Source organism: Apium graveolens, chromosome 3 (assembly GCF_009905375.1).
Source record: "Apium graveolens cultivar Ventura chromosome 3, ASM990537v1, whole genome shotgun sequence".
In the NCBI taxonomy this organism is placed as follows: Eukaryota; Viridiplantae; Streptophyta; class Magnoliopsida; order Apiales; family Apiaceae; genus Apium; species Apium graveolens.
In genome coordinates, this window is record NC_133649.1 from 94,326,579 (window position 1) to 94,349,963 (window position 23,385).

At 35.6% G+C, this 23,385-nt stretch overlaps 1 protein-coding gene across 1 annotated transcript; it reads left to right on the top strand.

Moving 5' to 3' along the window:
- Positions 1 to 2,219: 2,219 nt before the first annotated feature.
- Positions 2,220 to 15,692, top strand: LOC141712616 (uncharacterized). The gene is made up of 7 exons (XM_074515621.1): positions 2,220 to 2,548; positions 11,243 to 11,325; positions 11,514 to 11,579; positions 12,114 to 12,374; positions 13,200 to 13,358; positions 14,631 to 14,720; positions 15,349 to 15,692. The coding sequence occupies exons 1-7, from the start codon at positions 2,283 to 2,285 to the stop codon at positions 15,459 to 15,461; spliced, it is 1,038 nt and encodes a 345-aa protein (XP_074371722.1). The 5' UTR covers positions 2,220 to 2,282; the 3' UTR covers positions 15,462 to 15,692.
- The last annotated feature ends 7,693 nt before the right edge of the window (positions 15,693 to 23,385 follow it).

A 23,385-nucleotide genomic window follows, 5' to 3' on the forward strand; every position in this document is an offset into this window, starting at 1 on the left:
AAACAACTTCTTCAAATATCACACCCTTAGTATTATAATAGAAAAAAACCGTTTCCAACTATAACACGTTACCTTTTTTATTTCTCTCAATTAAAACAACTTCTCTAAATATCACAGAAAAGTTTATTTAATAAAATAGGATAATAATATTATAATCACTAATAACTAATAAATTACCTCTTTCAGCTACTTAATTATTATTTATTTTTTACGGGTCCACATTAAAAAATATTTATTTTATATAATTTTTAGTATTAATTAAAGACAAATATTCTTAAAGTAAGTATTATCTTACAATTCAATTACATAAACAAAATAGGAAAAAAAAATAGACGAAACATTAAAAGTTTGGTAGTCGGTCGGTACTTGCTGAAATTACTTAATTACCCTTACTTAATAATTCTAATTCTAATTATTGGGTCGATCAATTCTAATTCTAATTAATATTGAAATCAACTTCCTCTATTATTTTACCAATTTCAATTTTATTTTATATCGAACTCTATATCACTATAATTTATATATTAAATTCAACTTAATGTGACTCGGACTAAGATAAAATAATAATATTATAAATTCTCCTAAAAAATTTATACTAATGAACTTGGATAAACAAAATAATATATATTATTTATCCAAGATAAAAAATACATTATACAATTGATTCAGGCTAACACAAAACTAAAATAAAAATACAATCCGGCCAAAAATATATATATATATATATACTAATTATTCAGTCTAAAACAAAATTATCTTATTGATCCGGACTTTAAAAAAAATCAAAATTAAACTAAAAATAATTAGTTTGATTTGGTCGGTGTATTGAGCATCAGGCGAAAATAAAATAATGTAAATCACTGATCCGAGATAAATCAAATTAATATTAAATTAAGTATAATTTGTATCCTATTCATGTGAAATAAAAAATCAAAATATTTTTTTTTAAAATACACTTAAAATTATCAATAAAACTATATCGTTCAATCACTAATATTGCCTTTTTCAAATATCTTTTATATAGTTATAGTTAATCAATTAAGTAATTATCATGCTAAAAGAATATTTTTTTAAGGTTCCAATATAATGGAGACATTATATTTTTACCCTTAATAAAATAATAATTTCATAATAATAATATTTCCCCCTTACCAATGTTATCACTTTAAATAAGTTTAAATGTTTTAAAAAATTATGAACATATACATTTACTTATATAATTATCATGAAGTTATATCATTTAAAATTTTAAATGAACAAAATTAAGAATTGAATTCAAGTATTTATTTTTAAAATTATGTAATATTAAAAAAAATTATGCAGTCCGTGCATCGCACGGGTTTTAAAATAGTATATTATAATAAACAGAATGGAATATATTTTGGTATGCTCTTTTTTGGTTGGTTTGGTTATTCCCGTTTATGACCGTCAGATATTTTAAATCAAGTGATCAGGACCGTTAGATCCAAATACTAAAATAATATACACTACTCAAGTTTCAAGTTTCTAGGTTTGAATCCCACCAACAACAAATATATATACTATTATTTTACAATACTCGAAGTCCCAGGTTCGAACCCCTCCAAAAACAAATATTTATATTATAATTTATATATTATCCAAATCTCAAGTTCGAATCCCGTCAATAACAAATATTAATATTATTTCTTTATAAATATACTAATAAGGTTAATGGTCCAAATTTCATCAATTATATATTATTTAACTATAATAACCGGAATGGAGTATAATTTAAAATGTTTTTTTGTTGGTTTGGTTATCCCTATCTATAGTTGTCAGATCTTTTTAATCAAATGATCATGACCGTTAGATCAAAATACTAAAAAAATATATACAATACTCAAGTTTCTAGGTTCGAATACGCCAACAACAAAAATTTATATTATTATTTTACACTAATCAATTTCTCAGGTTCGAACCCCGACTACAACAAATATTTATATTATTATTTATATGCTATTCAAGTTTTAGGTTCGAACACCGCCAACAACAAATATTAATATTATTATTTATAATCATATTATTAAGATTAATGATTCAAATTTTATCAATTATGTACAATTTAATTTTAATTAAAAAAATTTATTATAATTTAAAATATTATAAAAATATTAATGAAGATTCGTTAATAGAATCCGGATTGTAAAGTGAGTATAAATAAAAACTTAGGAATTTTGTTCCCGTAGAAATGGTCACCCGAACTCGCATAAAAAAATAAAATTCGTAGTCCCAAACAAGACCTCAAAATTGCGGCACTAGTAATGGACGGCGGCGGCAACAACAACGATGTTACAAACTGGAGTGAAACTGTGGAAGATCTTGTCCTTGCTGACCAAACAGACAAAGCTATTTCTTTTCTTGAAACCCTCATTTCTAATCTTGAAATTCAATCTGACTTGTCTAAATTATCCACTCTTCTTTTTGACTTGTCCAAACTCTACTCTACAAAAGGCTTGTCTCTTAAAGCTGATCATGCTCAATCTCGTGCACTCACCATTCAACACCAATTGTCTCATCAAGCTCAATGGTAAGATAAGATACCCCTTTTAGTTCTTTTTTTTGTTTTCTTGATTTTTGTGGTGTTGTTTTATTGTGTGTTTTGATTTATGTGAAATTATGAGTTGGGTCGTTGTTTGGTTATATTTTTCGGAAGTTAGAGCGTCTCGAGGGGACTCGTAGGATCCTCCTTAAGGAAGTATGTTGTGAATACAATCTGCGATTAATACATATAAATCAAATAAGTGTGTGCGTGAGTAAACGAAATCAAACAGAGAAAGAAAGGATATAACCAAATGGAGATCCTCGAGTCCAGTTTGAAACTGTCTCCTTAAAGCTATTTCGCCTCTCACCGCATGAGCGAGTCGATAGCCTCCCAGGATAAAACGAGATACCAATATAATCGATAGATCGAATACACTCTCAGCGAACTTGAACTAAGCCCAAGAACTATCACCGGAATATTGGAAAAATTTAAGACTAAAGAGACCGAGAATGAAAAAGATGACTCTTATTCCCTTGACTTCATAAAATTGATGCCCTAAGACTCTATTTATAAAGAGAGGCTTGAAAGGACTTGTTTTTCTTTTCGATGTGGTACATGGTATTTATAAGAAAAACTAAGGAATAGGTTTGTGCTACTCTCGATGTGGTACAAAACCACTTTTCATATTAAAAGGTAAAACTTTGGAACATCAGTTCTCATTCACCTTTTACTCATTTTGAGCGTGTAAATATGCGTTGGAATCCCCTCGAAGAGGAGAATACGTTCCAATAAATACACACCACTAACACATAATGTGTCTCACTCATATAGAGTCTCAAAATGATTCACAACTTGGTCTAAAATACTAAGTTTGTCCAACAATCCCCCACAAATGAGATTGATGGTCCAGTAGCACGCACCACATAGACAGACATACGCGGAGCTTGACTTGGTGATAGTTCCGGCGGTCAGATATAGCATACGATACGATAGGTAGAGAATGCTCATTGAACCTTCGCTCGAATAAGTATATCGACTTTACTGGTAGACAGTATGATGCGATGTCCTTGAATTGTTCGACCGTTTGTGTAAACGATGACATACTCATCACTCTATCTTTCCTGACTCATTCAGTTCTCATGATTATGTCCATTTTGGTCATGGAACATCGTCCTGGTTCTGCAGGAGTTTTTAAAGAATTGTGCCTCGCAATTCTCCTTTGAAGCGGCCCCACTTCTCTCCCACATAGGTGATCTTTATCTTATAGAGTAACCCGCGTTTACTCAACTGAATTCCATGCGTTCCCTCCTGAACTCCATTTATTCATCAAAGATCATTAAAAGCTCAAAGCTGAACCTCGTACCTTACGGGTCTCACTGTTTCCTCATCATAGGAACAGGCCAGGGGTTACCCCCACAGTGATTTGGTCATCATGATTTAGTTGTCCCATTGAACCAAGTTCTTGGGATCTCCAGTCAGCAATGGTTGGGTGTCCACCATGATGCCGTTAAGCAATAGGCTTAAGGCCCATCCCTCTCGATGATTTCTCAACCACTTCTTTTGATAACCCTTTGGTTAGTAGATCCGCGATATTATCTTTTGACGGTATATAGTCAATAGTGATAATTCTGGTTGAGATCAATTGTCTAATGGAACTGTGTCGTCGTCGTATATGACGAGACTTTCCATTATACATCGTGCTCTGTGCTCTGCCAATAGCGGATTGACTATCACAATGAATCCCTATTGCAGTTACAGGCTTTGGCCATCTTGGAATATCCTCCAGAAACTGACGTAGATATTCAGCCTCTTCGGCGCATTTATCTAGTGCCACAAACTCAGTTTCCATCGTGGAATGAGTTATCACCGTTTGTTTTGAGGATTTCCATGATATTGCCGCTCCAGCTAATGTAAACACATAGCCGCTCGTAGACTTAAGTGCTTTCTTGCTAGATATCCAATTTGCGTTAGTATATTCTTCTAATACTGTTGGGTATCTGCCATAGTGCAGTCCATAGTCTCGAGTTCCCCTCAAGTACCTTAGTACCCTTATGATCGCTTTCCAGTGATCAGCTCCCGGATTACTCGTAAACCTACTCAACTTGCTAATTGAGTATGCAATGTCTGGTCTTGTACAACTCATGAGGTACATCGGACTACCAATTATCCTCGAGTATTCCAATTGGGAAACAGCTACACCTTTGTTCTTGGATAGGTGCAAAGTCATATCCACAAGTGTCCTAGCTTTCTCAAAGTCATCCTTAAGAAACTTCTCAAGGATCTTGTCAACATAATGTGGTTGACTTAATGCGAGACCCTCTGATGTTCTAGAAATTTGAATTCCCAGAATTACATTTGCTAGTCCCATGTCTTTCATGTCGAATCTTGATTTCAACATGTCCTTGGTAGATTTGATCACTTTATCATTGCTTCCGGCATTAAGTAGATCATCTACATATAGCGTCATCATGACATAGCCACTCTCGTTATCCTTGTAATAGGCACATCTATCACATTCATTGATTTTGAAGCCATTAGCCAGCACGACCTCGTCAATTTTTTCATGCCATTTCATAGGCGCTTGCTGAACCATACAATGATTTCACCAATCTACAAACTTTCCTTTCTTGTCCTGGGACAAAAAACCCTTCGGGTTGTTCCAAATAGATTTCCTCATCTATGTCCCCATTTAGGAAAGCTGTTTTCACATCCATTTGATGTACAGTTAGATTACGCATTGCAGCAATAGCAAAAATCATCCTTATGGACGTTATTCTCGTTACAGGAGAATATGTATCAAAATAATCAAGGCCTTTTTGTTGCTTGTATCCTTTAATCACAAGTCTGGCCTTATACTTATCAATAGTGCCATCAGTTTACAACTTCTTGAAAACCCACTTGCTACCTAATGGTTTGCAACCAGTTGGCAAGTCCACTAGTTCCCAAGTATGATTCTGCATAATTGAATCAACTTTATTCTTGATGGCCTCTTTCCACATAGGTCCATCAGGTGAGGTAACCGCCTCCTTATAGGTTTTTGAGTCACCTTCTTCGAGCAAATAGGTCATAAAATCAGACCCATAGGATTTCTCCGTTCGTTGTCTTTTGCTCCTTCTCACTACCCCCACATTTTCGTCTTCACTTTCGTCACTCTCATTATCGTCATCTACAGACTCATGAGATCGTTTAGACGTTGTAGGTTGTTGGTTTCCTGTATTACAGGGAAACATCGTCTCAAAGAATGAGGCATTTCTTGATTCCATAATGGTATTCTTTTGAATATCAGGAATCTTGGATTCATGAACAAAAAACCGATATGCAGTACTGTGTGGAGGATATCCGATGAAGATACAATCCACAGTCTTAGGACCTATCTTCACCTTCTTCGGTGTAGGGATCAGTACCTTTGCAAGGCATCCCCACACTTTCAGGTGTTGGTAACTTGGTTTCTTTTTCTTCCACATTTCATAAGGACTTACATCCTTATTCTTGCGCATCGTAATATTTAAAATATTATTTGCGCTTAAGATTGCTTCTCCCCACATTGATTGTGGAAGCCCAAAGCTTAACAACCTCGCACTCATCATTTCTTTCAGAGTGCGATTCTTCCTTTCAGCCACACCATTTGACTGAGGGGAGTATGGTGCAGTGACCTCATGGATTATACCATGTTGTGAACAGAATTCTCCAAATGGTTCAACATATTCACCTTCACGATCACTTCGTATCGTTTTGATTTTCTCAGTCTGTTGTGTCTCAACTTCTTCCTTATAGATTTTAAATTTATCTATAGCTTCGTCTTTGCTTTTCAACAAATATACATAGCAGTATTTTGTACAATCATCAATGAATGTAATAAAATACTTGTTTCCTCCTCTTGTTGGAGCGAATTTTAAATCACATGTCGCTATGTATTAGGTTTAGCACTTTGGTGTTCCTTTCCACGTTTAAATGATGATCTCGTTAATTTTGCCTCAACACAAGTCTCACACTTATGTTTTGAATCGATAGTAAGTTTAGGTATGTATTCTTTTGCACTTAAACGTCGTAAAGTGTCATAATTTACCTGTCCTAATCTAGCATGCCATAAATTAGGAGACTCAAGCAAGTAAGCAGAAGAATTCTTCATTTCATTATCGTCCTTAACGGACATTACATTGAGCTTAAAAAGCCCATCGGTTAAATAACATTTGCCTACAAACATACCACTCTTAGACAAAATAACTTTATCTGACTCTATTATAATGCGAAAGCCATGCTTACTCAATAGAGAACCAGACACAAGGTTCTTGCGAATATCAGGCACATAAAGTACATTCTTCAAAGTCAGATTCTTCCCAGAGGTCATCTTCAGGATCACCGTGCCTTCACCCTCAATGGTAGAAGTTGCTGAATTGCCCATGTAGAGCTTCTCGCCAGCATCGGAAACTTTGAGGCTAGAGAAAATCGCCTTGTCTGAGCAAACATGCCTAGTAGCACCAGTATCAATCCACCATTCACGTGGATTAGAACCGACCAGGTTCACTTTAGAGACCGTAGCACAAAGGTCTATATCACCATCTCCTTGGAGATATTCTCTACCATGTTTGCTTCTTTCTTCTTGTTGGGCTTCTTGGGCTTCTTGCAGTCAGAAGACCTATGACCAACTTTATCACAGTTGTAGCACTTCCCCTGAAATTTTGACTTCGAAATCCCTCCTTTGGGTGCCAGCTTTACCCCTTTACTAGAATTAGTCTTCTTGGGCTTGGAGCTTTGAGCATGCTCCACCATGTTTGCCTTCTCAGTGACAACATTAACTTTCTTCTTGGACCCTCTGTTGTCTTCTTTAATTCGAAGTCTAACAATAAGATCCTCCATAGACATCTCCTTTCGCTTGTGGTTAAGGTAGTTCTTGAAATCTTTCCATCCAGGTGGAAGCTTTTCAATAACAGCAGCAACTTGGAAAGACTCACTTATGACCATTCCCTCAGCATGAATGTCATGAATGATCACCTGCAGTTCCTGCACCTGACTGACCACAATCTTAGAGTCTGCCATCTTATAATCAAGAAAGCAGCCAACAATCCACTTCTTTGCCCCAGCGTCCTCGGTTTTATACTTATAGTCAAGTGACTCCCATAAGACCTTAGCTGTTGGCTTCGCGCTGTATACGTTATACAACGAGTCAGACAAACAATTTAACACATAGTTCCGACAGATGTAGCCGGAGTGCTTCCAAGCATCAGCAGCATACACAGTCTGCATGTTACTCTCAGCAGTGAGCAACGGTGGTTCTTCCTTAAGGAAGCGATCCATATGCAACGTGGTCAGATAAAAGTGCATCTTTTGTTGCCAACGTTTGAAGTTCGTTCCGTTGAACTTCTCAGGTTTTTCAGCATGTGCAGCAGGCACAGTTGGCATAACAGGTGCAGCAGGCACCACAAGTGGAACAGATGGTACGTGCGTCTGTACTACAGGTGTATGCACACCAGTAGGCACCGCAGGTATGATCGGAGGAGTGAATCCTGCTGATATCTGTCCAAGAGGAACACTAAACTGTCCAATGACAGTGTGTCCCACAGGCACATGTCCCGAAGGCACATGTCCAACAGGCGTTTGACCCCATCAGATCGTACGATCCGTGCGTTAGGGTTAATCGGCTGCTGGTGAACCCCATCAGATCCAGTGATCTGTGCGTTGGGATCAGCTGTCATGTTCATCGGATCGTTCACAGTTTGGTTCTCCATCGATCTGTTACTCAACAAAACAAGCAGATACAGATGTATCAGTCACAGATGTATAAAATAAAATAGCTTTAAGATTGTGAATACAATCTGCGATTAATACATATAAATCAAATAAGTGTGTGCGTGAGTAAACGAAATCAAACAGAGAAAGAAAAGATATAACCAAATGGAGATCCTCGAGTCCAGTTGAAACTGTCTCCTTAAAGCTATTTCGCCTCTCACCGTATGTGCGAGTCGATAGCCTCCCAGGATAAACGAGATACCAGTATAATCGATATATCGAATACACTCTCAGCGAACTTGAACTAAGCCCAAGAACTATCACCGGAATATTGGAAAAATTTAAGACTAAAGAGACCGAGAATGAAAGAGATGACTCTTATTCCCTTGACTTCATAAAACTGATGCCATAAGACTCTATTTATAAAGAGAGGCTTGAAAGGACTTGTTTTTCTTTTCGATGTGGTACATGGTATTTATAAGAAAAACTAAGGAATAGGTTTGTGCTACTCTCGATGTGGTACAAAACCACTTTTCATATTAAAAGGTAAAACTTTGGAACATCAGTTCTCATTCACCTTTTACTCATTTTGAGCGTGTAAATATGCGTTGGAATCCCCTCGAAGAGGAGAATACGTTCCAATAAATACACACCACTAACACATAATGTGTCTCACTCATATAGAGTCTCAAAATGATTCACAACTTAGTCTAAAATACCAAGTTTGTCCAACATATGTAAACAATGTGGTTGCCTTAGTTGTGTGATAACTCGAATAACACTACTTGTACTTGTTAATATTATATTTTATTACTGTGATAATGATATATGATTAGATTCTTTTAAGGTAGGGAGAGAGGAATTTAGGGCGCAAACCAACCCTCATATGTTGTTTCATTAATTCGTTAGATTCTTTTAATGATAATGATATCTGCGGTGTATGACTCGAACTACACAGAAAAATATGTGGTTCGGACGTGCGGTGCTGGTTGTTTACACAATTGGTGTATAAGTTATTAATTATGGCTACCCACCCTTCCTTGTTGGGGCATACATAGTTTTTCATATCATTTCTTACAACGTTACAATGAATAATGAATGATGCATCTGCAAGGACTCATAAAATCTTGTTTTTTTTATACAATTACACTATCACGATGGTCAGTTTGTCATATCATTTGTTACAGATTTACAATGAAATGATGAATTATGCATCTGCACGGACTCATAAAGTCTTGTTTTTAATACATTAAACTATCACGATGGTCATATAATACTTATTACATTAGGAGGGTGATTAGCTTACTGGCTACAAGGCTTCCGTACAAGTACAACATAATAAGCCTATAAGATGTTATTTATTCTTCATACATATGAATCAAATTCTTTAATATTTTATTCCAGTACAGTGAACAAACTGTGACCACACTGTATAATTTTTACCACATATTGTGGTACAGTGCAGTGAGAGCAATTTTTGCGAGGAAGAAGGCATGGAATATTTTACTACAAAATGAAGAAAAGAGTTAAAATAGGCTACGAGGAGCCACTAAGTGTTTCTTAAAGCACTATTATGTTCCAGTTTAGCTGAAATATTACTTGAGAGGCCATATAGACTGTCTCTCGGAGAGCCTTGGAAAAATAAACAAATATTTGTAAAGAAACAGAATGGGATGAACATAATTGAACAAGGGGAAAACATGTACATTTGACTATCATGTACTCATCATTTGGCTCCTATCTCATGCCATGCTAGAGTCAAAAATGGATTTAATATTAGCATGATTTTTTGACTATCATGTACTCATCATTTGGCTCCTATCTCATGCCATGCTAGAGTCAAAAATGGATTTAATATTAGCATGATTTGGAAAAACTTGTATACACTTTCGGGGTCAGAAATTGTAGCTTTTTTAATCTCACAACTCATGGCACATGTGCAATGTGATGTTGTCAGTATCAAGTGAGATTCTGACCTAATTTGTGTCTATTTTTGGTATTTTCTGAATTAACAAGTAAGATAACAGCTAAATAGCAATGAAACAGTATAGATTAAGCAGAAATGTAGGTGAGAAACAGAACAAATAAGATGAGAAATAGAAGAGATTAGATCAGATTTAAGATGAGAAGAGAATGCTTGTAGAACAAGCCAGAATTTTAGAGAGAGAAAGCAGTTAGAGAGAGAGAGAGAGTGCTGGAATGAAATTCCATTTTCATATATCAATTAATAATCTGATATTACAACTGATAGATCTATTTATAGACTCTACTAACTTGTAACTAACTACTTCTTAAAAGACATAATTGCCTCAATACTCACTACTAACTACTTAATATCCCAAACTAATACTAATATATGTCAATCCTGACAGATGTTGAACATTGGAATTTTTTTTGTAAAGTAAGTTGGGATCATTTACCAACTCTAACCACTACCATTGGCCCTCACTCCTGTGTAGTTTTTCTTCATTCTTGTCCATGTATTTCATCTCAACTTGTTATCTGGGGAACAATCTACCGGATTAATTCCACATGTTCCTCTTGATATGGATGGGGTTGATTCTACATTACAATATTCTCCACCTGCCTCAAATAGATTCGGCATAAAGTACATCTAGAAAACCTAATTCGTGGAGTTGCAAGTGTATATGTGACGGTACAAATCTGGTTATATGTTGGTCAATACAAAGTGATCTTCACATGTAGTACACTATTGTTTTTGCCGCTAATTAGTGCATGCTTGACGAGTTATGGGCCACTGTTGATATAATGGTTATGCATTTTTTAAGAAGCAAAGACGAAGAGCTAATGCTGTACGTGCTAATCAAATGCAGAGTACATGTTTAATACATGTTTTTCCTACATCCGGTTTTGTTTTTTCCTTTATGTTCATGACTGGATTCTGATTGTATGTAGTGTTTTAAAGGTTTTAATTTTTATGAAATTTATTAGCATTTTATACAGGAAAGGATGTTGTTAACTTCTTCAGTGTTGAATTTTTGTTCATTTTAGTGATTCAAAGGCAGTGCATAAATCGAAGGAATGTCATGTTTCACGTAATGAGGCTTCAACTAATGAGAAAATCGTGGAAAATGGTGAGTTGAAGTCTTGTTTTTTATTATCTATTATATATGAGAAATGGAGACACATGCAGGATTAAGTTGCAAATTAAGTTATTTACTTATACCGACTAAGGATATGATTAGTTTCAGAGTGGCATGTTCTTTCTTATTTTGTTGGCGTTGCCTTTTAACAAATACAGGTGGTGACTTGTTTTTTGCAGGGATTGTCAGCATATCTTCAAAGTTACTAGATGATAATTCACCCAAGGGTGGATGCTCTGATGATGGTATGCATCTGTAAATAATTGCAATGTGTTGAGTAATATAAAGAATCTGAGTTAATCCATAATGTTCCATTTGGTTGGAAGAAAGGGAAATGAGGTCGGAATAACATGAAATAGAAAATTTGTGAATAAATATTATGGTGGAAGATAACGGTGTAATTAGAAAAAATAAAGAAGATTAGAGCACAAATTTTCTTTGACGAGGTTTGTGGAAAAATGAGTAAGGAGAAATAAATGTGAATCCTCAAATTGTTGATATTGAGCCCTAGTTTAAATTTGTATGGATGGACTGATGAAGGAATAATTATTATTAATTTTCTGTCACGTGGTGGTATAAATTTCATTCGGTTCCTACCCAAGTTAATTTCTTTCAACCATATGGAGTGTAAAACTTGACTCGTTGCTGTATCAAGGTTATAACTCCTATGATCCGACATTCTTGACTTGATGGTCTATTATCACGTGTTGTCACTCTGTTGAAACTCTCCCCTTTGCCAATGCTCATTTATCAAAAGACTGATTATCTGTAATATGCAGACTGGGAAGCAGTAGCTGATCGGGCACCTGAGGAATTGTTATCTACACAAGACACACCAGATGTATCGAATATCTCACTGAAAGATAAAGAAACTCATATCATTAAGCGCCGCGGGAGAGGAACATTTGCATACAAGAAGCAAGGATTGTATAGTGATCAACAATTTGATGACCCTGCTAATGATATCTCAGAAGACGAAGTTGGGACTGATGATTCACAAGACATTTCTCATGGGTCACAAGACACCGAAATAAGAAATTGTAAGTCATGATTATATTTATCTTGCCATTGATTTTTAGTCCACCTCATCTAAACTTGTCTTCCTAAAAGTCCATCTTTGTCATTTTTTCCCACTGTTTTACGCCGTTTTATATTCTTGTATGATTGTGTTGTCTTGGCTGCAATGTATCGTATCAGTTCTTGATGAGAAAGAAAGATGCATATACACGTATGTAATATGTAACTGCTCTGTGTCATTGACGTCTGTAGATGCAAAAGTTAGTATTCTGTTCGGGTTTTAATTAAATATATTCAGACATATCTGGTATTGCTATCTGTTTGAATTTTTAGAACTTTCGATTGTGAAGTTAGAATCGTTTCGATTGTGAAGTTAGAATCGTTGTTGCGGCATTCGAGTAGTCAGTGACTAGTTGAGCAGTCTTTCCTTTAGGACTGACTGGATAGGTCGACTTGAAGTTTTAAGGCAAGTCGGTTGATTAGTTGGACAGACTGGGACCCCTTTTTTCCTATTTTGCGTGCAGTTTTCTTTATTTGCATTTAGTTTTCTGCTTTCCTGTTTTGCACTGTTCTGCCTATCTTTATGTTAGCATCATATCAGCTAGTGAGCTTGGGTTGGTTGGAGGGTCCTGCTTGTTTGGCCTTTTTGTATTTTTCATAAAGAGTGGAAGAATAATATAACCAAAACTGTAATAGAATAGAAAATCCCTGTTTTGCTCATTGGGATCCATCCAGAATATTAACATCTCTAAGAACATAAGGAAGACTACGTATTAGTTGTTATTTTTTTTAACGTTGTAATGCTGTTCAGTTCATGAAGGTCTAATTTTAGTCCTTCATTATTACAGTAAGATATGGCACGCGTCATGTTCTTGTTCTGGCCGATTTTCCACCAAGTACCAGGACAACTGACCTCGAGAAGCTGTTGGAAGCCTTCAAAGATCGCGTTGCAATCCGCTGGGTAAATGATACTGTCGCTCTTGCAGTGTTTGGAACACCATCAATAGGTAATGATCTGATATTTTTATTTGTCTTGTATGGATAGTTGTTACTGATTACCTTCATTATCAAGATTATAAATGTGTCCGTACTATTCATATGTCCGTACTATTCATATGTTAATAATTTACTTCAGAGTAACATTTAAGTATGCAAGTACATCGTTGATTATGGAACAATGATTATATATGTGTGTATTTATTTAATGTAAACAAAAAATAAGATAACAAATTATTGATAACCAATGGAAAATAAAGGCAACATAAAAATAAAAATGACACAACAAAATAATTTGAGCCGTCATTTTTACCTAAAAATAATCTTCTTTGTATAGATAATCAGTATTTATGTTGAAATTATAACTAAAATGGTCAAGTAAAGTTTTATAAATTTTATGTAAATAAAATAAAGTAAATATAATATATATTTAAGAGGTGTAATAAATGACAAATGAAGATGCTATAAAGTACAGAAAAATATTAAATAAAATTAAAAAAGGTGAAAATTTAAGAAAAAAATACTTTAAATGTTTCTGAAAGGCCAAGTATATGTAGATAGATTAGTTGTGCTTCCCGTCAATCAAGAGTACTATAAAGAATAGGTCCTAGAACTAACTCAGATGTCAGCTTTCCTGTTACATATGAATAACCATATGACAATGTTATTATTTGTAGAATAGGTGATAATATTAGCATTTTGCTGTGTATTCGGTCTGATAAAAAATCTAAAACAAACAAATTTAATGAACGAATAATCAATAGTAGCTCTTTCAGTTTCATTATCTTGTTAAAAAAAGGGCCCCGAGTTTTCAAGTATCATGAACCACCAAGTTTTACTCTTTAGTGATAAAAATTATAACCGGAATTTAGTGCATTTGTTCAGGAAGTATTTATCCATCTCAATTAGGTTGTCCACAATTTTGCACAATGGAACTTGACAACCCGTAAATCAACTCCACAACAATTGCAGTCCTTTGATCCAATGTATTCATTCTCAATTTCTTCTCAGACATTTATTTCTAGTAAACTGATTCCAATACGAGTCTAATAATAGTGGCCAGTATAAATGATAATTGATAAATGATATCTCTGAAAGGCAGCAACTACTACACCTGAAATGAATGAAGCCAACCAGGTAACTTTCTACATCCATTAATGCTAACCAAAAAATTCCTTGATTTATTTTTTAGAATTTTCTTATCTCTAAGTGGACTAGTCGCAAATTTTATTGAGATTCCGAGTTTAAGCTTAAGTTATCTATATTCTTAATTTAATATGCAGCTCACGAGGCATGCAACTCCCTTGAATGTTCGTTTAAAGTGCATATACTTGACAACAATGATGATCTTTTGAGCTCAATATCACCCAAAGGTAATACTTGAAATTGCTTGTTTAAAATTAAATAATTCTTTCCTAATAATGGTATACTTTGCGTGCTCTTGAAGACTTTAAACAAATGAACAAAGATTTATATGTAGCGCCATAGCTTATCTTTTCCCGACTCTCGGGTGAACTTATAATGATTGACATGTGCATACATAAGGTCCTGCTCAAAAGGGATGAAGAAATCATGGTTGTCATTAAGTTGTAATTTCCTGTTTCAGTCAAAATGCTTCATCATCTACATTTGTATGCATCAAATTATTAAACTTTTTAACTGAGCTGTTTATGACCAATCTGTCATGAAGAACGTAATTGAAATTTTGAATTTAGAATATTATGAGCCATCAATAAAAAATGATACATATATCCTATTTTAAGCTTTTTTCTTATGTAGACAAACGTGTGTAGTGACTTTTACTTTACCTCATTATAAATCCTCTATTTTATGTGTTAAAAGGACTTGATAATTGATTTAATTACCTTTCGAAAAAGTTTGATGCTTTTTTAATGGATCTTCAATTAGTTGGAAAGATCAACCATGTCTTCCTTGTTATGAAAATTTAATTACAGTATATGGTACATTTTTATGTGAACAGCTGCATATTTTCTGTGTTAGATCTGGAACCGCCACGTCCAAGGCCCAAGACATCAGCTAGAGCAGCCAACAGGTTAATTGCAAATGTAATGGGACTGAAGTGCCCTCTTCTAGCTTTGGTGCTAAAGAATTGAGACAGCAAGAAGAAGCAAGAAGGAAGCGAATTGTCTCTAGACAAAACATGAAGGATGATGCTTGGGGCGATGATTGAATTAAACGTTTTAGATTTTCTGTCATGACCTCAATGTCTTTGTTTGTATGTTAAATGCTCAGTGAAGTATTGGTATCTACCCAGCTGTACTACAGAAAGAAAAGAAAAAGTTAAACACGCAGATTACCATATATCTTTTTCCTGTTTTGTTTGATTTTGCATCCATGTTAATTTTGGCAAGTACAAAATTAATAGGTTTCAACATACACCAGCACATAGTTTTCTGTTTGGCTATTAGAGTTACCCAGGATTATTAGGTTGACTCAACATACACCAACCAGCATAGACCGGAAAATTCGGATAATCGGTTCGGTTTTGAATCGATCAATTTTAGATTGGATCTACTTTTGTATTATGAAATATTTGAAAACCATTCGGATCAGATCGGATGTGATTCGGTTCTGGCCTAATTCTGATTAAAATCGGATAAAATTCCGATTAAAATCGGACAAAATTTGTTCGGATTAAATTCGGTTCAGATATTTTTGGATCACATAATTTATTTATTTTTTCAATTTTTGAGATTTAAAAAATATTTTTCTATTTGATTTAGTATTTTTAATGTAATATAATGTACTTTTACAAAAGAATATGATTAAATAAGTATGTTATCATAAACATAAAAATTGTTTAAAATATAAATTTTACTTATTTCGGGTCATATTTTATTCAGGTAATATATTATTTGGTTTTAACCGTTTCCAAGTTATAATCGAATCTTTTATATCGGATCATTTTCGGTTAAATTTTCGGTTCAGATATTTTTCGGATCGGTTTTCCGGATAATTATCGGATTATATGATTCGGATCTCAGATCAGATTCCGGTTTCATAAATTTCAATTCGGTTTTTCGAATCCAGACCTATTTTACCAGGTCAACACCAGCACATATTTTCAGGATACGCACCGACTTTTATGTGTGACTGATTTATATTGGTATACTTTTTAAATTTAAGGAAGCTCCTGGACAATAAAATCTTGAAAAAACCTTGCATCATATGCTTCTCCTCTCATCTCAGACACTTGATAAACTTAATGAGAAAGAACCTCATACCAGGGCGCAACATAGAAGACAAATAAACAAACGCCTTGAACTTTCTATGAATAAATCATTGTCAAATTCCATCTTTAAAATCAAGACGTAACTAGAACTCCATTCACCAATGCTACCACAGAATAGAAAATACCTACAGTCTTGTTCTGTATTTAGAATTTTCTTCACCAATATTGTCGGACAATGATTCCCCTTGCTTGATTCTCTTACCCATGAAAGAGCTATACTGCAGATAAACGTGGATGCATCCACTGCAGTTCAAGGTTGGATAGTGATAAGGGCGGTGACACGGTCCAGCTCGCAAGAACGTATATTTTGCTGCTGCGAGAGAGTTGGATCTTGCTGGAATTTCACTGCTATCAGAATGCACAAGCCGAAATGGTGCTACAAGACACCGGTACACTATATAAGTTCTCGTTCTGAGTTTTTAGATTGGTCTCATGTTAAGAAACACTGGATTTGATTTCCACATTACTGGTAGTGATAGGGTATAAGCAAACCTGATTAGGGTCAAACCTAGATCTAGGGTGAAGCAGGTTCAACTGATGAACCAAGACCCCCTTACCCAGTGCAAATCAAGTGGAGAGACCCAGACTCAGGGCCAACCCGGGACCAGGATCGTCTTCCAGCCAAGAACCAATCCAGGACCTGGATCACCTACCAACCAGGATCCAGCCCAGAACCAGGATCCAGCCCAGAACCAGGATCACCCAGCTAGGGCAGACCCGAGGGGGATCCCAACATGCACATGCACACTCCACAACCCGCCAAGGAAGGGTACGTGGGCACGCGACGATGACAACTATCAACAACTAACATATCAGACAAACACGGCGCGTGACAGAGTACCGTTGGGACATCCTGAAGGTGGTCCTTGCCTAGACACGTGTATGCAATCTACCCAAGTCAGACGTCCTCCTCCTCCAACAACGAACGACCCTGATCTAGAGGTACCAACCCCTAAACCCTACCTTTGGGCTATATATACCCCCAAAGATGAAGGGTTTAGGGGTTAGACACATTTTTAGCCCACACACACTCTCATATACACAATCATATACACACACAACCACTGTAATATCCGGGAAAATTATATAAATATTATATGCTAAATAAATAAATATTATGTGTTTTATAAATTTAAAGTGATTATTGCCATGATATTAGATGTTATAGCTGTTATGTGTGTTTCTGTGTGGGCCAGAGAATTTTTTTTTTTTTTCCGATTGATTAAAATATGCTTAAACTGCAATTATATGAATCCATCTGCAATCGGGACGCGTATTTATCAGCGTCTTACTAAGATATCTGTTTTATTTGATTATCTCTAAAATTATTTTTATTACTTCATAATTTTATAGAATTTAGAAATTAATATTTCAGTGATTATTTAATTTTAAATGATTTTTATGATTTCATTTATTTGTAAATTCGTATTTAATTCCAGAATTCTTTAAAAAATTATGAAACTCATATTTATTAAGTTTGAAATATTCTGAGAATTTTAAAATTATTTGGAAATTTTCAAGATTAATTTCACCGCGCCTTGTTTCGTTAATTGTTAAAAAGTGAGTATAAATTACGTTTCAAAAAAATTGTTTTAAAATTTCAAAATTTACGTTTTTAATTACTTCGGGATATCTGTAACATTTTAAGTCTATTTTTGTAATTTTCTGAGATTGTTTTATGTGCAACTCGGTTCGTTAATTGATAAATGCATGTACAAGTTGCGTTTCAAAAACACTTTAAAAATTATGATTAATTTATTTTTAATACCTTTGAATTATTTATGATATTTATTAAAAAAATTAATTGGGTAAATTTTTGATTTATTTTAACCGCGCGTTTATACGCTAAATTAATAATCCGGGACAGAATCGGGGCTTCGATTAAAATAAAAGGGGTACGTGTCCTTTATTGGACACGTGTTTTTACCCAGGCAGTTCAATTGCAATTGCAAATATACTAATCTGTCAATTCCTCATCAGCCTCATCTCTCTCTGTGTCTCTCTCTCTCGCATAATTTCTCCTCTATTTTATTTTTCTCTCCTCTTCTCTGCCGTCTCAATTCCCCTTCCCTGTTGCTCCCCTGTTGCTTCCCGTCGCCGGCGTTATTCCGGTACTCCCCGCTGTCCATATCCGTTTTTGGTTGTTCGATGTGTGTATACACGCCTGTGTATACCGTATATATGTGTTGCTATTATATGCGTTTTGCATCCTGTAATTCCTGTCACTATTATCGCTTTGTTGTGCCGCGTGGTTCGATTTTTCAGGCCGCCTGATTCGTGTTTTTTCGGCATGTTTTTCTGGTTACTTCGCTTTATGTTTGTTTCCAGTTGTTCCCCTCCCCTGTTCTGCTGCGCGTAGGCGCGTGTCTTATCGGGTTGCAATTTTAATATATTTTATTTATTCTGCAGGAAAATTTTGATAAATATTCATGAAATAAAAATGAATTCGTGCGGGAAAAGAATTATTTTAATCGGTGGGATTCGTGTTGGAGCCCCGAATAAATACGGTACCCACGAATTTTGCCGCCGTCGGCGATGAGCCTCGGCGAGCCGACGGTGGACTATGATGACGTTGTTCTGAGTCATACGTTTTTAAAAATACAAATACGGCTTAATTTAAAAATTACGATTTAAAACATAAAAATACGGATGATAGTGATTATTAATTGTATTTAATTGGGATTAGTGAATTTACGAATTGACGTTATGGATTGAAGTTGTGGTTGGATTTTGGGTTTTCGATTGTTGTGTTGTGATTGATTCGACGTCGGAAAGTTCGACGGGTAGGCCGATAAACAAAGGAGACGCTGCCCGATTTTCGGGAAATTAATTCCGAAAATACGGGAACGTAACCTATAATTATCGGAGACGTCGAACGAGGATATGAAATTTTTTACAGAACCTAATTACGTGTTGTTGGGACAAGATATTTTATAAACAAACCGTTCGTCTGTTTAATATGAACACGAACACGTACAGATTCAGAAAAATATTACGCTTCCAATAAAAATATTTTGAGGCCTAATTTCTTTTGTATTGCAATGTCATTTGATTTATATATTAGTTTGAGTCGGTATTTGATCGATAAATGTTAAAAATTGAATTGATTTTCATTCTGAACGCACTGAGACGTATCTTGTAATGATCTAACTTATGTGTTATATGAAATATATGATTACGTGTTATACAATGCTATGATTATGTGTTACATGATATGTATGTTATTTGTTTACAGTTAAAATGCCATGCTTAGTTATATACGATCGGGTAGATGTTAAGACGTATAGCTACGTCGATTGAGTTTAGTTCTGTCAATTATGATAGTCCTTTTGTTTATAGAATCGAGTAGCAAGGAGTGCAGTCAAGTGTTAGACGGAGATAGTAGCCAGCAATTATAAGCAGAGTTATAGTAAGAGGTTATCAAGCATACCAGGCAAGTAACCCTAACTTCACTTATTGTTCAAGTGACGTTTATTTTGAATTATATTATGCAAGTACCTCTATCTTCATTTATCATTCAATTGATATTGACTTTGAACTTTATTCTTTCGATTTCCATACTATTCTAAGTTCAGAATAGTTAAACGTTTTATATTTTGCTATACATTACTCTATACAGTGGAACATTGAATTGAGATTAGCGAATAAACAATTGTTCTAGTTATTTCACCATCGATTGTTGAGATAACTCTGGACCATGAGAAATGGGGAGTTATATGGTTAAGGATGTCCTTTGATTCGGCTCCTTTGATCAAAATGTTTTATGGATTGGATGAATGCGTAAGTGACCGGGACGGACGGTCCAGCGGAGGGCTATTTCTATGTGTTGTATGAAATACTATGACACCATTTTGCCACAGGCAGGTATATTGCCTTTTAATTGAGTACTCGTATTTTGGGGACATGTTTCTATGAATCATGACCTTGTGCTATCACACGGGCTGATCAGCATGTGATAGTACGTCCGTCGGAGTTAGATTCCAATCTAAAAGTTATCGTTTATTGTTGATAGTTTTGTGAAGCTTTTATTAATGATCAAATATTACTGCTTTTATTCTTTTGTTCAGTTATTATTGGAATGTGGTTTATCATTTCAAGTACATTTTATATTGCTTGCTGAGCATTTCTTTCGGTCATACTTGTTTATCAATCTAATCTTTCAGCTAAGCCAGAGCAAGTTTGAGATCCAGGTTTGGTCAGAAGTCGAGTGCTTGTAAATAGTGGTGTGTATTCCAGGTAGACTGTTTTGGGACACTTGGATAGTCTAGAGGTTTGTAATAAAATTTGAATAATCTGTAAAACTAATTAGACTTATGGTTTGTAATAACACTTGATTTGTAGGAGTGCCTGTTCCATACTATAACCTGTGATCGATCCAGTGCAGGTAAAGGGGTCGTATTTATTATATTATTCCGCTGTGATTATTTTATTATAATTTAGTGGCAAGTGACCCCCAAGTCTAGACCCCGGGTTTGGAGGGCGTCACAGGTTGGTATCAGAGCTACAGGTTATGGTCACTGAAACAGGCGTAGGATTGTCATAGATGAGTCATAGGAAGATCACATAAGATAGGCGCGTGTAGTTTAGCTTTTATAGGATTAAATTTAGGATATTGGGCTGGGTTATAGTTAAGTTGTTTAGGTTCCCTGTTTTGCGTTTAGCTTTAGGCCTTGTGTCATTGCTCTACTATTTGTTGGTTTAGTTAAGATTTCAAGCAAGGATTTAAAAAGGTTTGGATAATTCGGAGTAAATTTTCTTTGTGTTATTATTCTCGAGATAATAAGCATGATTATGTGATAATCATGTCACTTGTGTTAATATGGTAGCAAGTTTATGATATTTTAAAAGGGAATAATGTTTGAGAATTTTGATATGCTAAGGAATTGCTACATATTTGACACAATGCTCGACAGATTATTATATGTTGCTTGTTTTCTTACCAGAATAATGGCACCAAAGAGAAGGAATAATTCAGGAGAGGATCGTACCGAGAGCCGTACAGATCCAGCGATTATCCAGATTTGGGATTGATGCAGCAGCAGATGTTACATCTTACGCAGCAGCAACAGCAACAGCAGCAGCAAGCAACACCACCTGCAGTGACTTTTAAGCAGTTTCAAGCAGTGAAGCCACCTGAGTTCAAAGGAAGTGCTGATCCTGTGGAAGCTAATGCATGGCTCAAGGAAATGGAAAAGGCTTTTGAATTAGTCGGAGCAGGAACTGAGCAGAAGACCAAGTTTGCAGGCTACTTTTTGAAGGGCGAGGCGAACTATTGGTGGGAATCCACGCGAGCATTGGAAGGAGGTGAGTTTATAACTTGGGAGAGATTTATAGAGTTGTTCCTGGAGAAGTATTTCCCGAGGTATATGAAGAATCAAATGGAGATTAAGTTCTTGAACCTGACCCAGGGTGATCTTACCGTGGCGGAATACGAGGCTAAGTTTACTGAGTTAGCAAGGTTCGTGCCAGACCAGGTTGATACAGATGAAAAGAAAGCAAGAAGGTTTGAACAGGGATTGAAATTTTGGATTCAGAATAGAGTTAGCCCTGTTTGAATTAACTTCATATGTGGCAGTGGTTCAGAAAGCAATGGTGATCGAAAGTAAAAGTGACATGTCTCAGAAAGGAAAGGATGGGAAGAAAAGGAAGATAGAAACCTCAGAAGGAGGTCAGCAGCAAGGTAACTTCAGGGCCGTTTCAACAAAGGCCAGATTTTCAGGGTAATAGGAATATGGGATTCAGAAGACCACAATCAGGAAATGGAGGACAAGGCAACCGTTTTCAGAATTCAAACCAGCAGAGGCCCAATCGTCCACCATACCAGATTGTCAGTTTGTGGTAGGAAGCACTTTGGGAATTGTAATGCTAATGTGACGTGTTTCAAGTGCGGCAGGAAGGGACACTTTGCTAATGTGTATCAGAATCAGACTCAAGGTCAGAATCTGGGAACTGGATGTTATAAGTGTGGAAAGCCAGGGCATATTTCCAGGAATTGCCCAACACAAGGTACGACGAGCAACACCCCAAGGCTTACAGGTGCTCCATCTCAGAATGTGCCAAGGATTGAAGGACCGTCAGCAAAGGACCAGCCCAAGGCCAGGATATTCAATATGACTATAAAGGATGCTGTTCAGAGTTCAGACGTGGTTGCAGGTACGCTTCCAGTCAATTCCGTAGATGCTAAAGTTCTATTTGACTCTGGAGCTACAAGGTCATTTATTTCTCAAAGTTTTGTCGATAAACTGCATTGTGAAGTTAAATTGTTAGAACAAGCATTAATGATAGAGCTAGCTAATAAGAATCAAGTTTTCGTCGACCGAGTGTGCCCGAGGTGCGATGTTGAGATAGGAGGACATCATTTCTATGCCAACTTAATACCTTTTAAGTTGGGAGAATTTGATGTTATTTTAGGAATGGATTGGTTGTCAGAAAATAAAGCCCGGATTGATTGTAAGAATAGAAAAGTAAGACTTCAGACCTTGGATAGTAAGAAGAAGGTGATATTTCGAGGAAAATAAGCAAGAGAAGAAGTTCTTAACGATCGCTCAAGTAAAAAAGTTATTGCGTCAGAATTGTGAGGCGTATTTGGCCCATGTGCTAGACACCAGCAAAGAAGTTCCAGCACTAGAAGCGATTCCAGTTGTCAACGAATTTTCAGATGTCTTTCCAGACGATCTACCAGGATTACCTCCCGATAGAGAAATTGAGTTTTGCAATTGATCTAGCACCCGGAACAGAACCAGCTTCTAAAGCTCCGTACCGAATGACACCAGTGGAGATGAAAG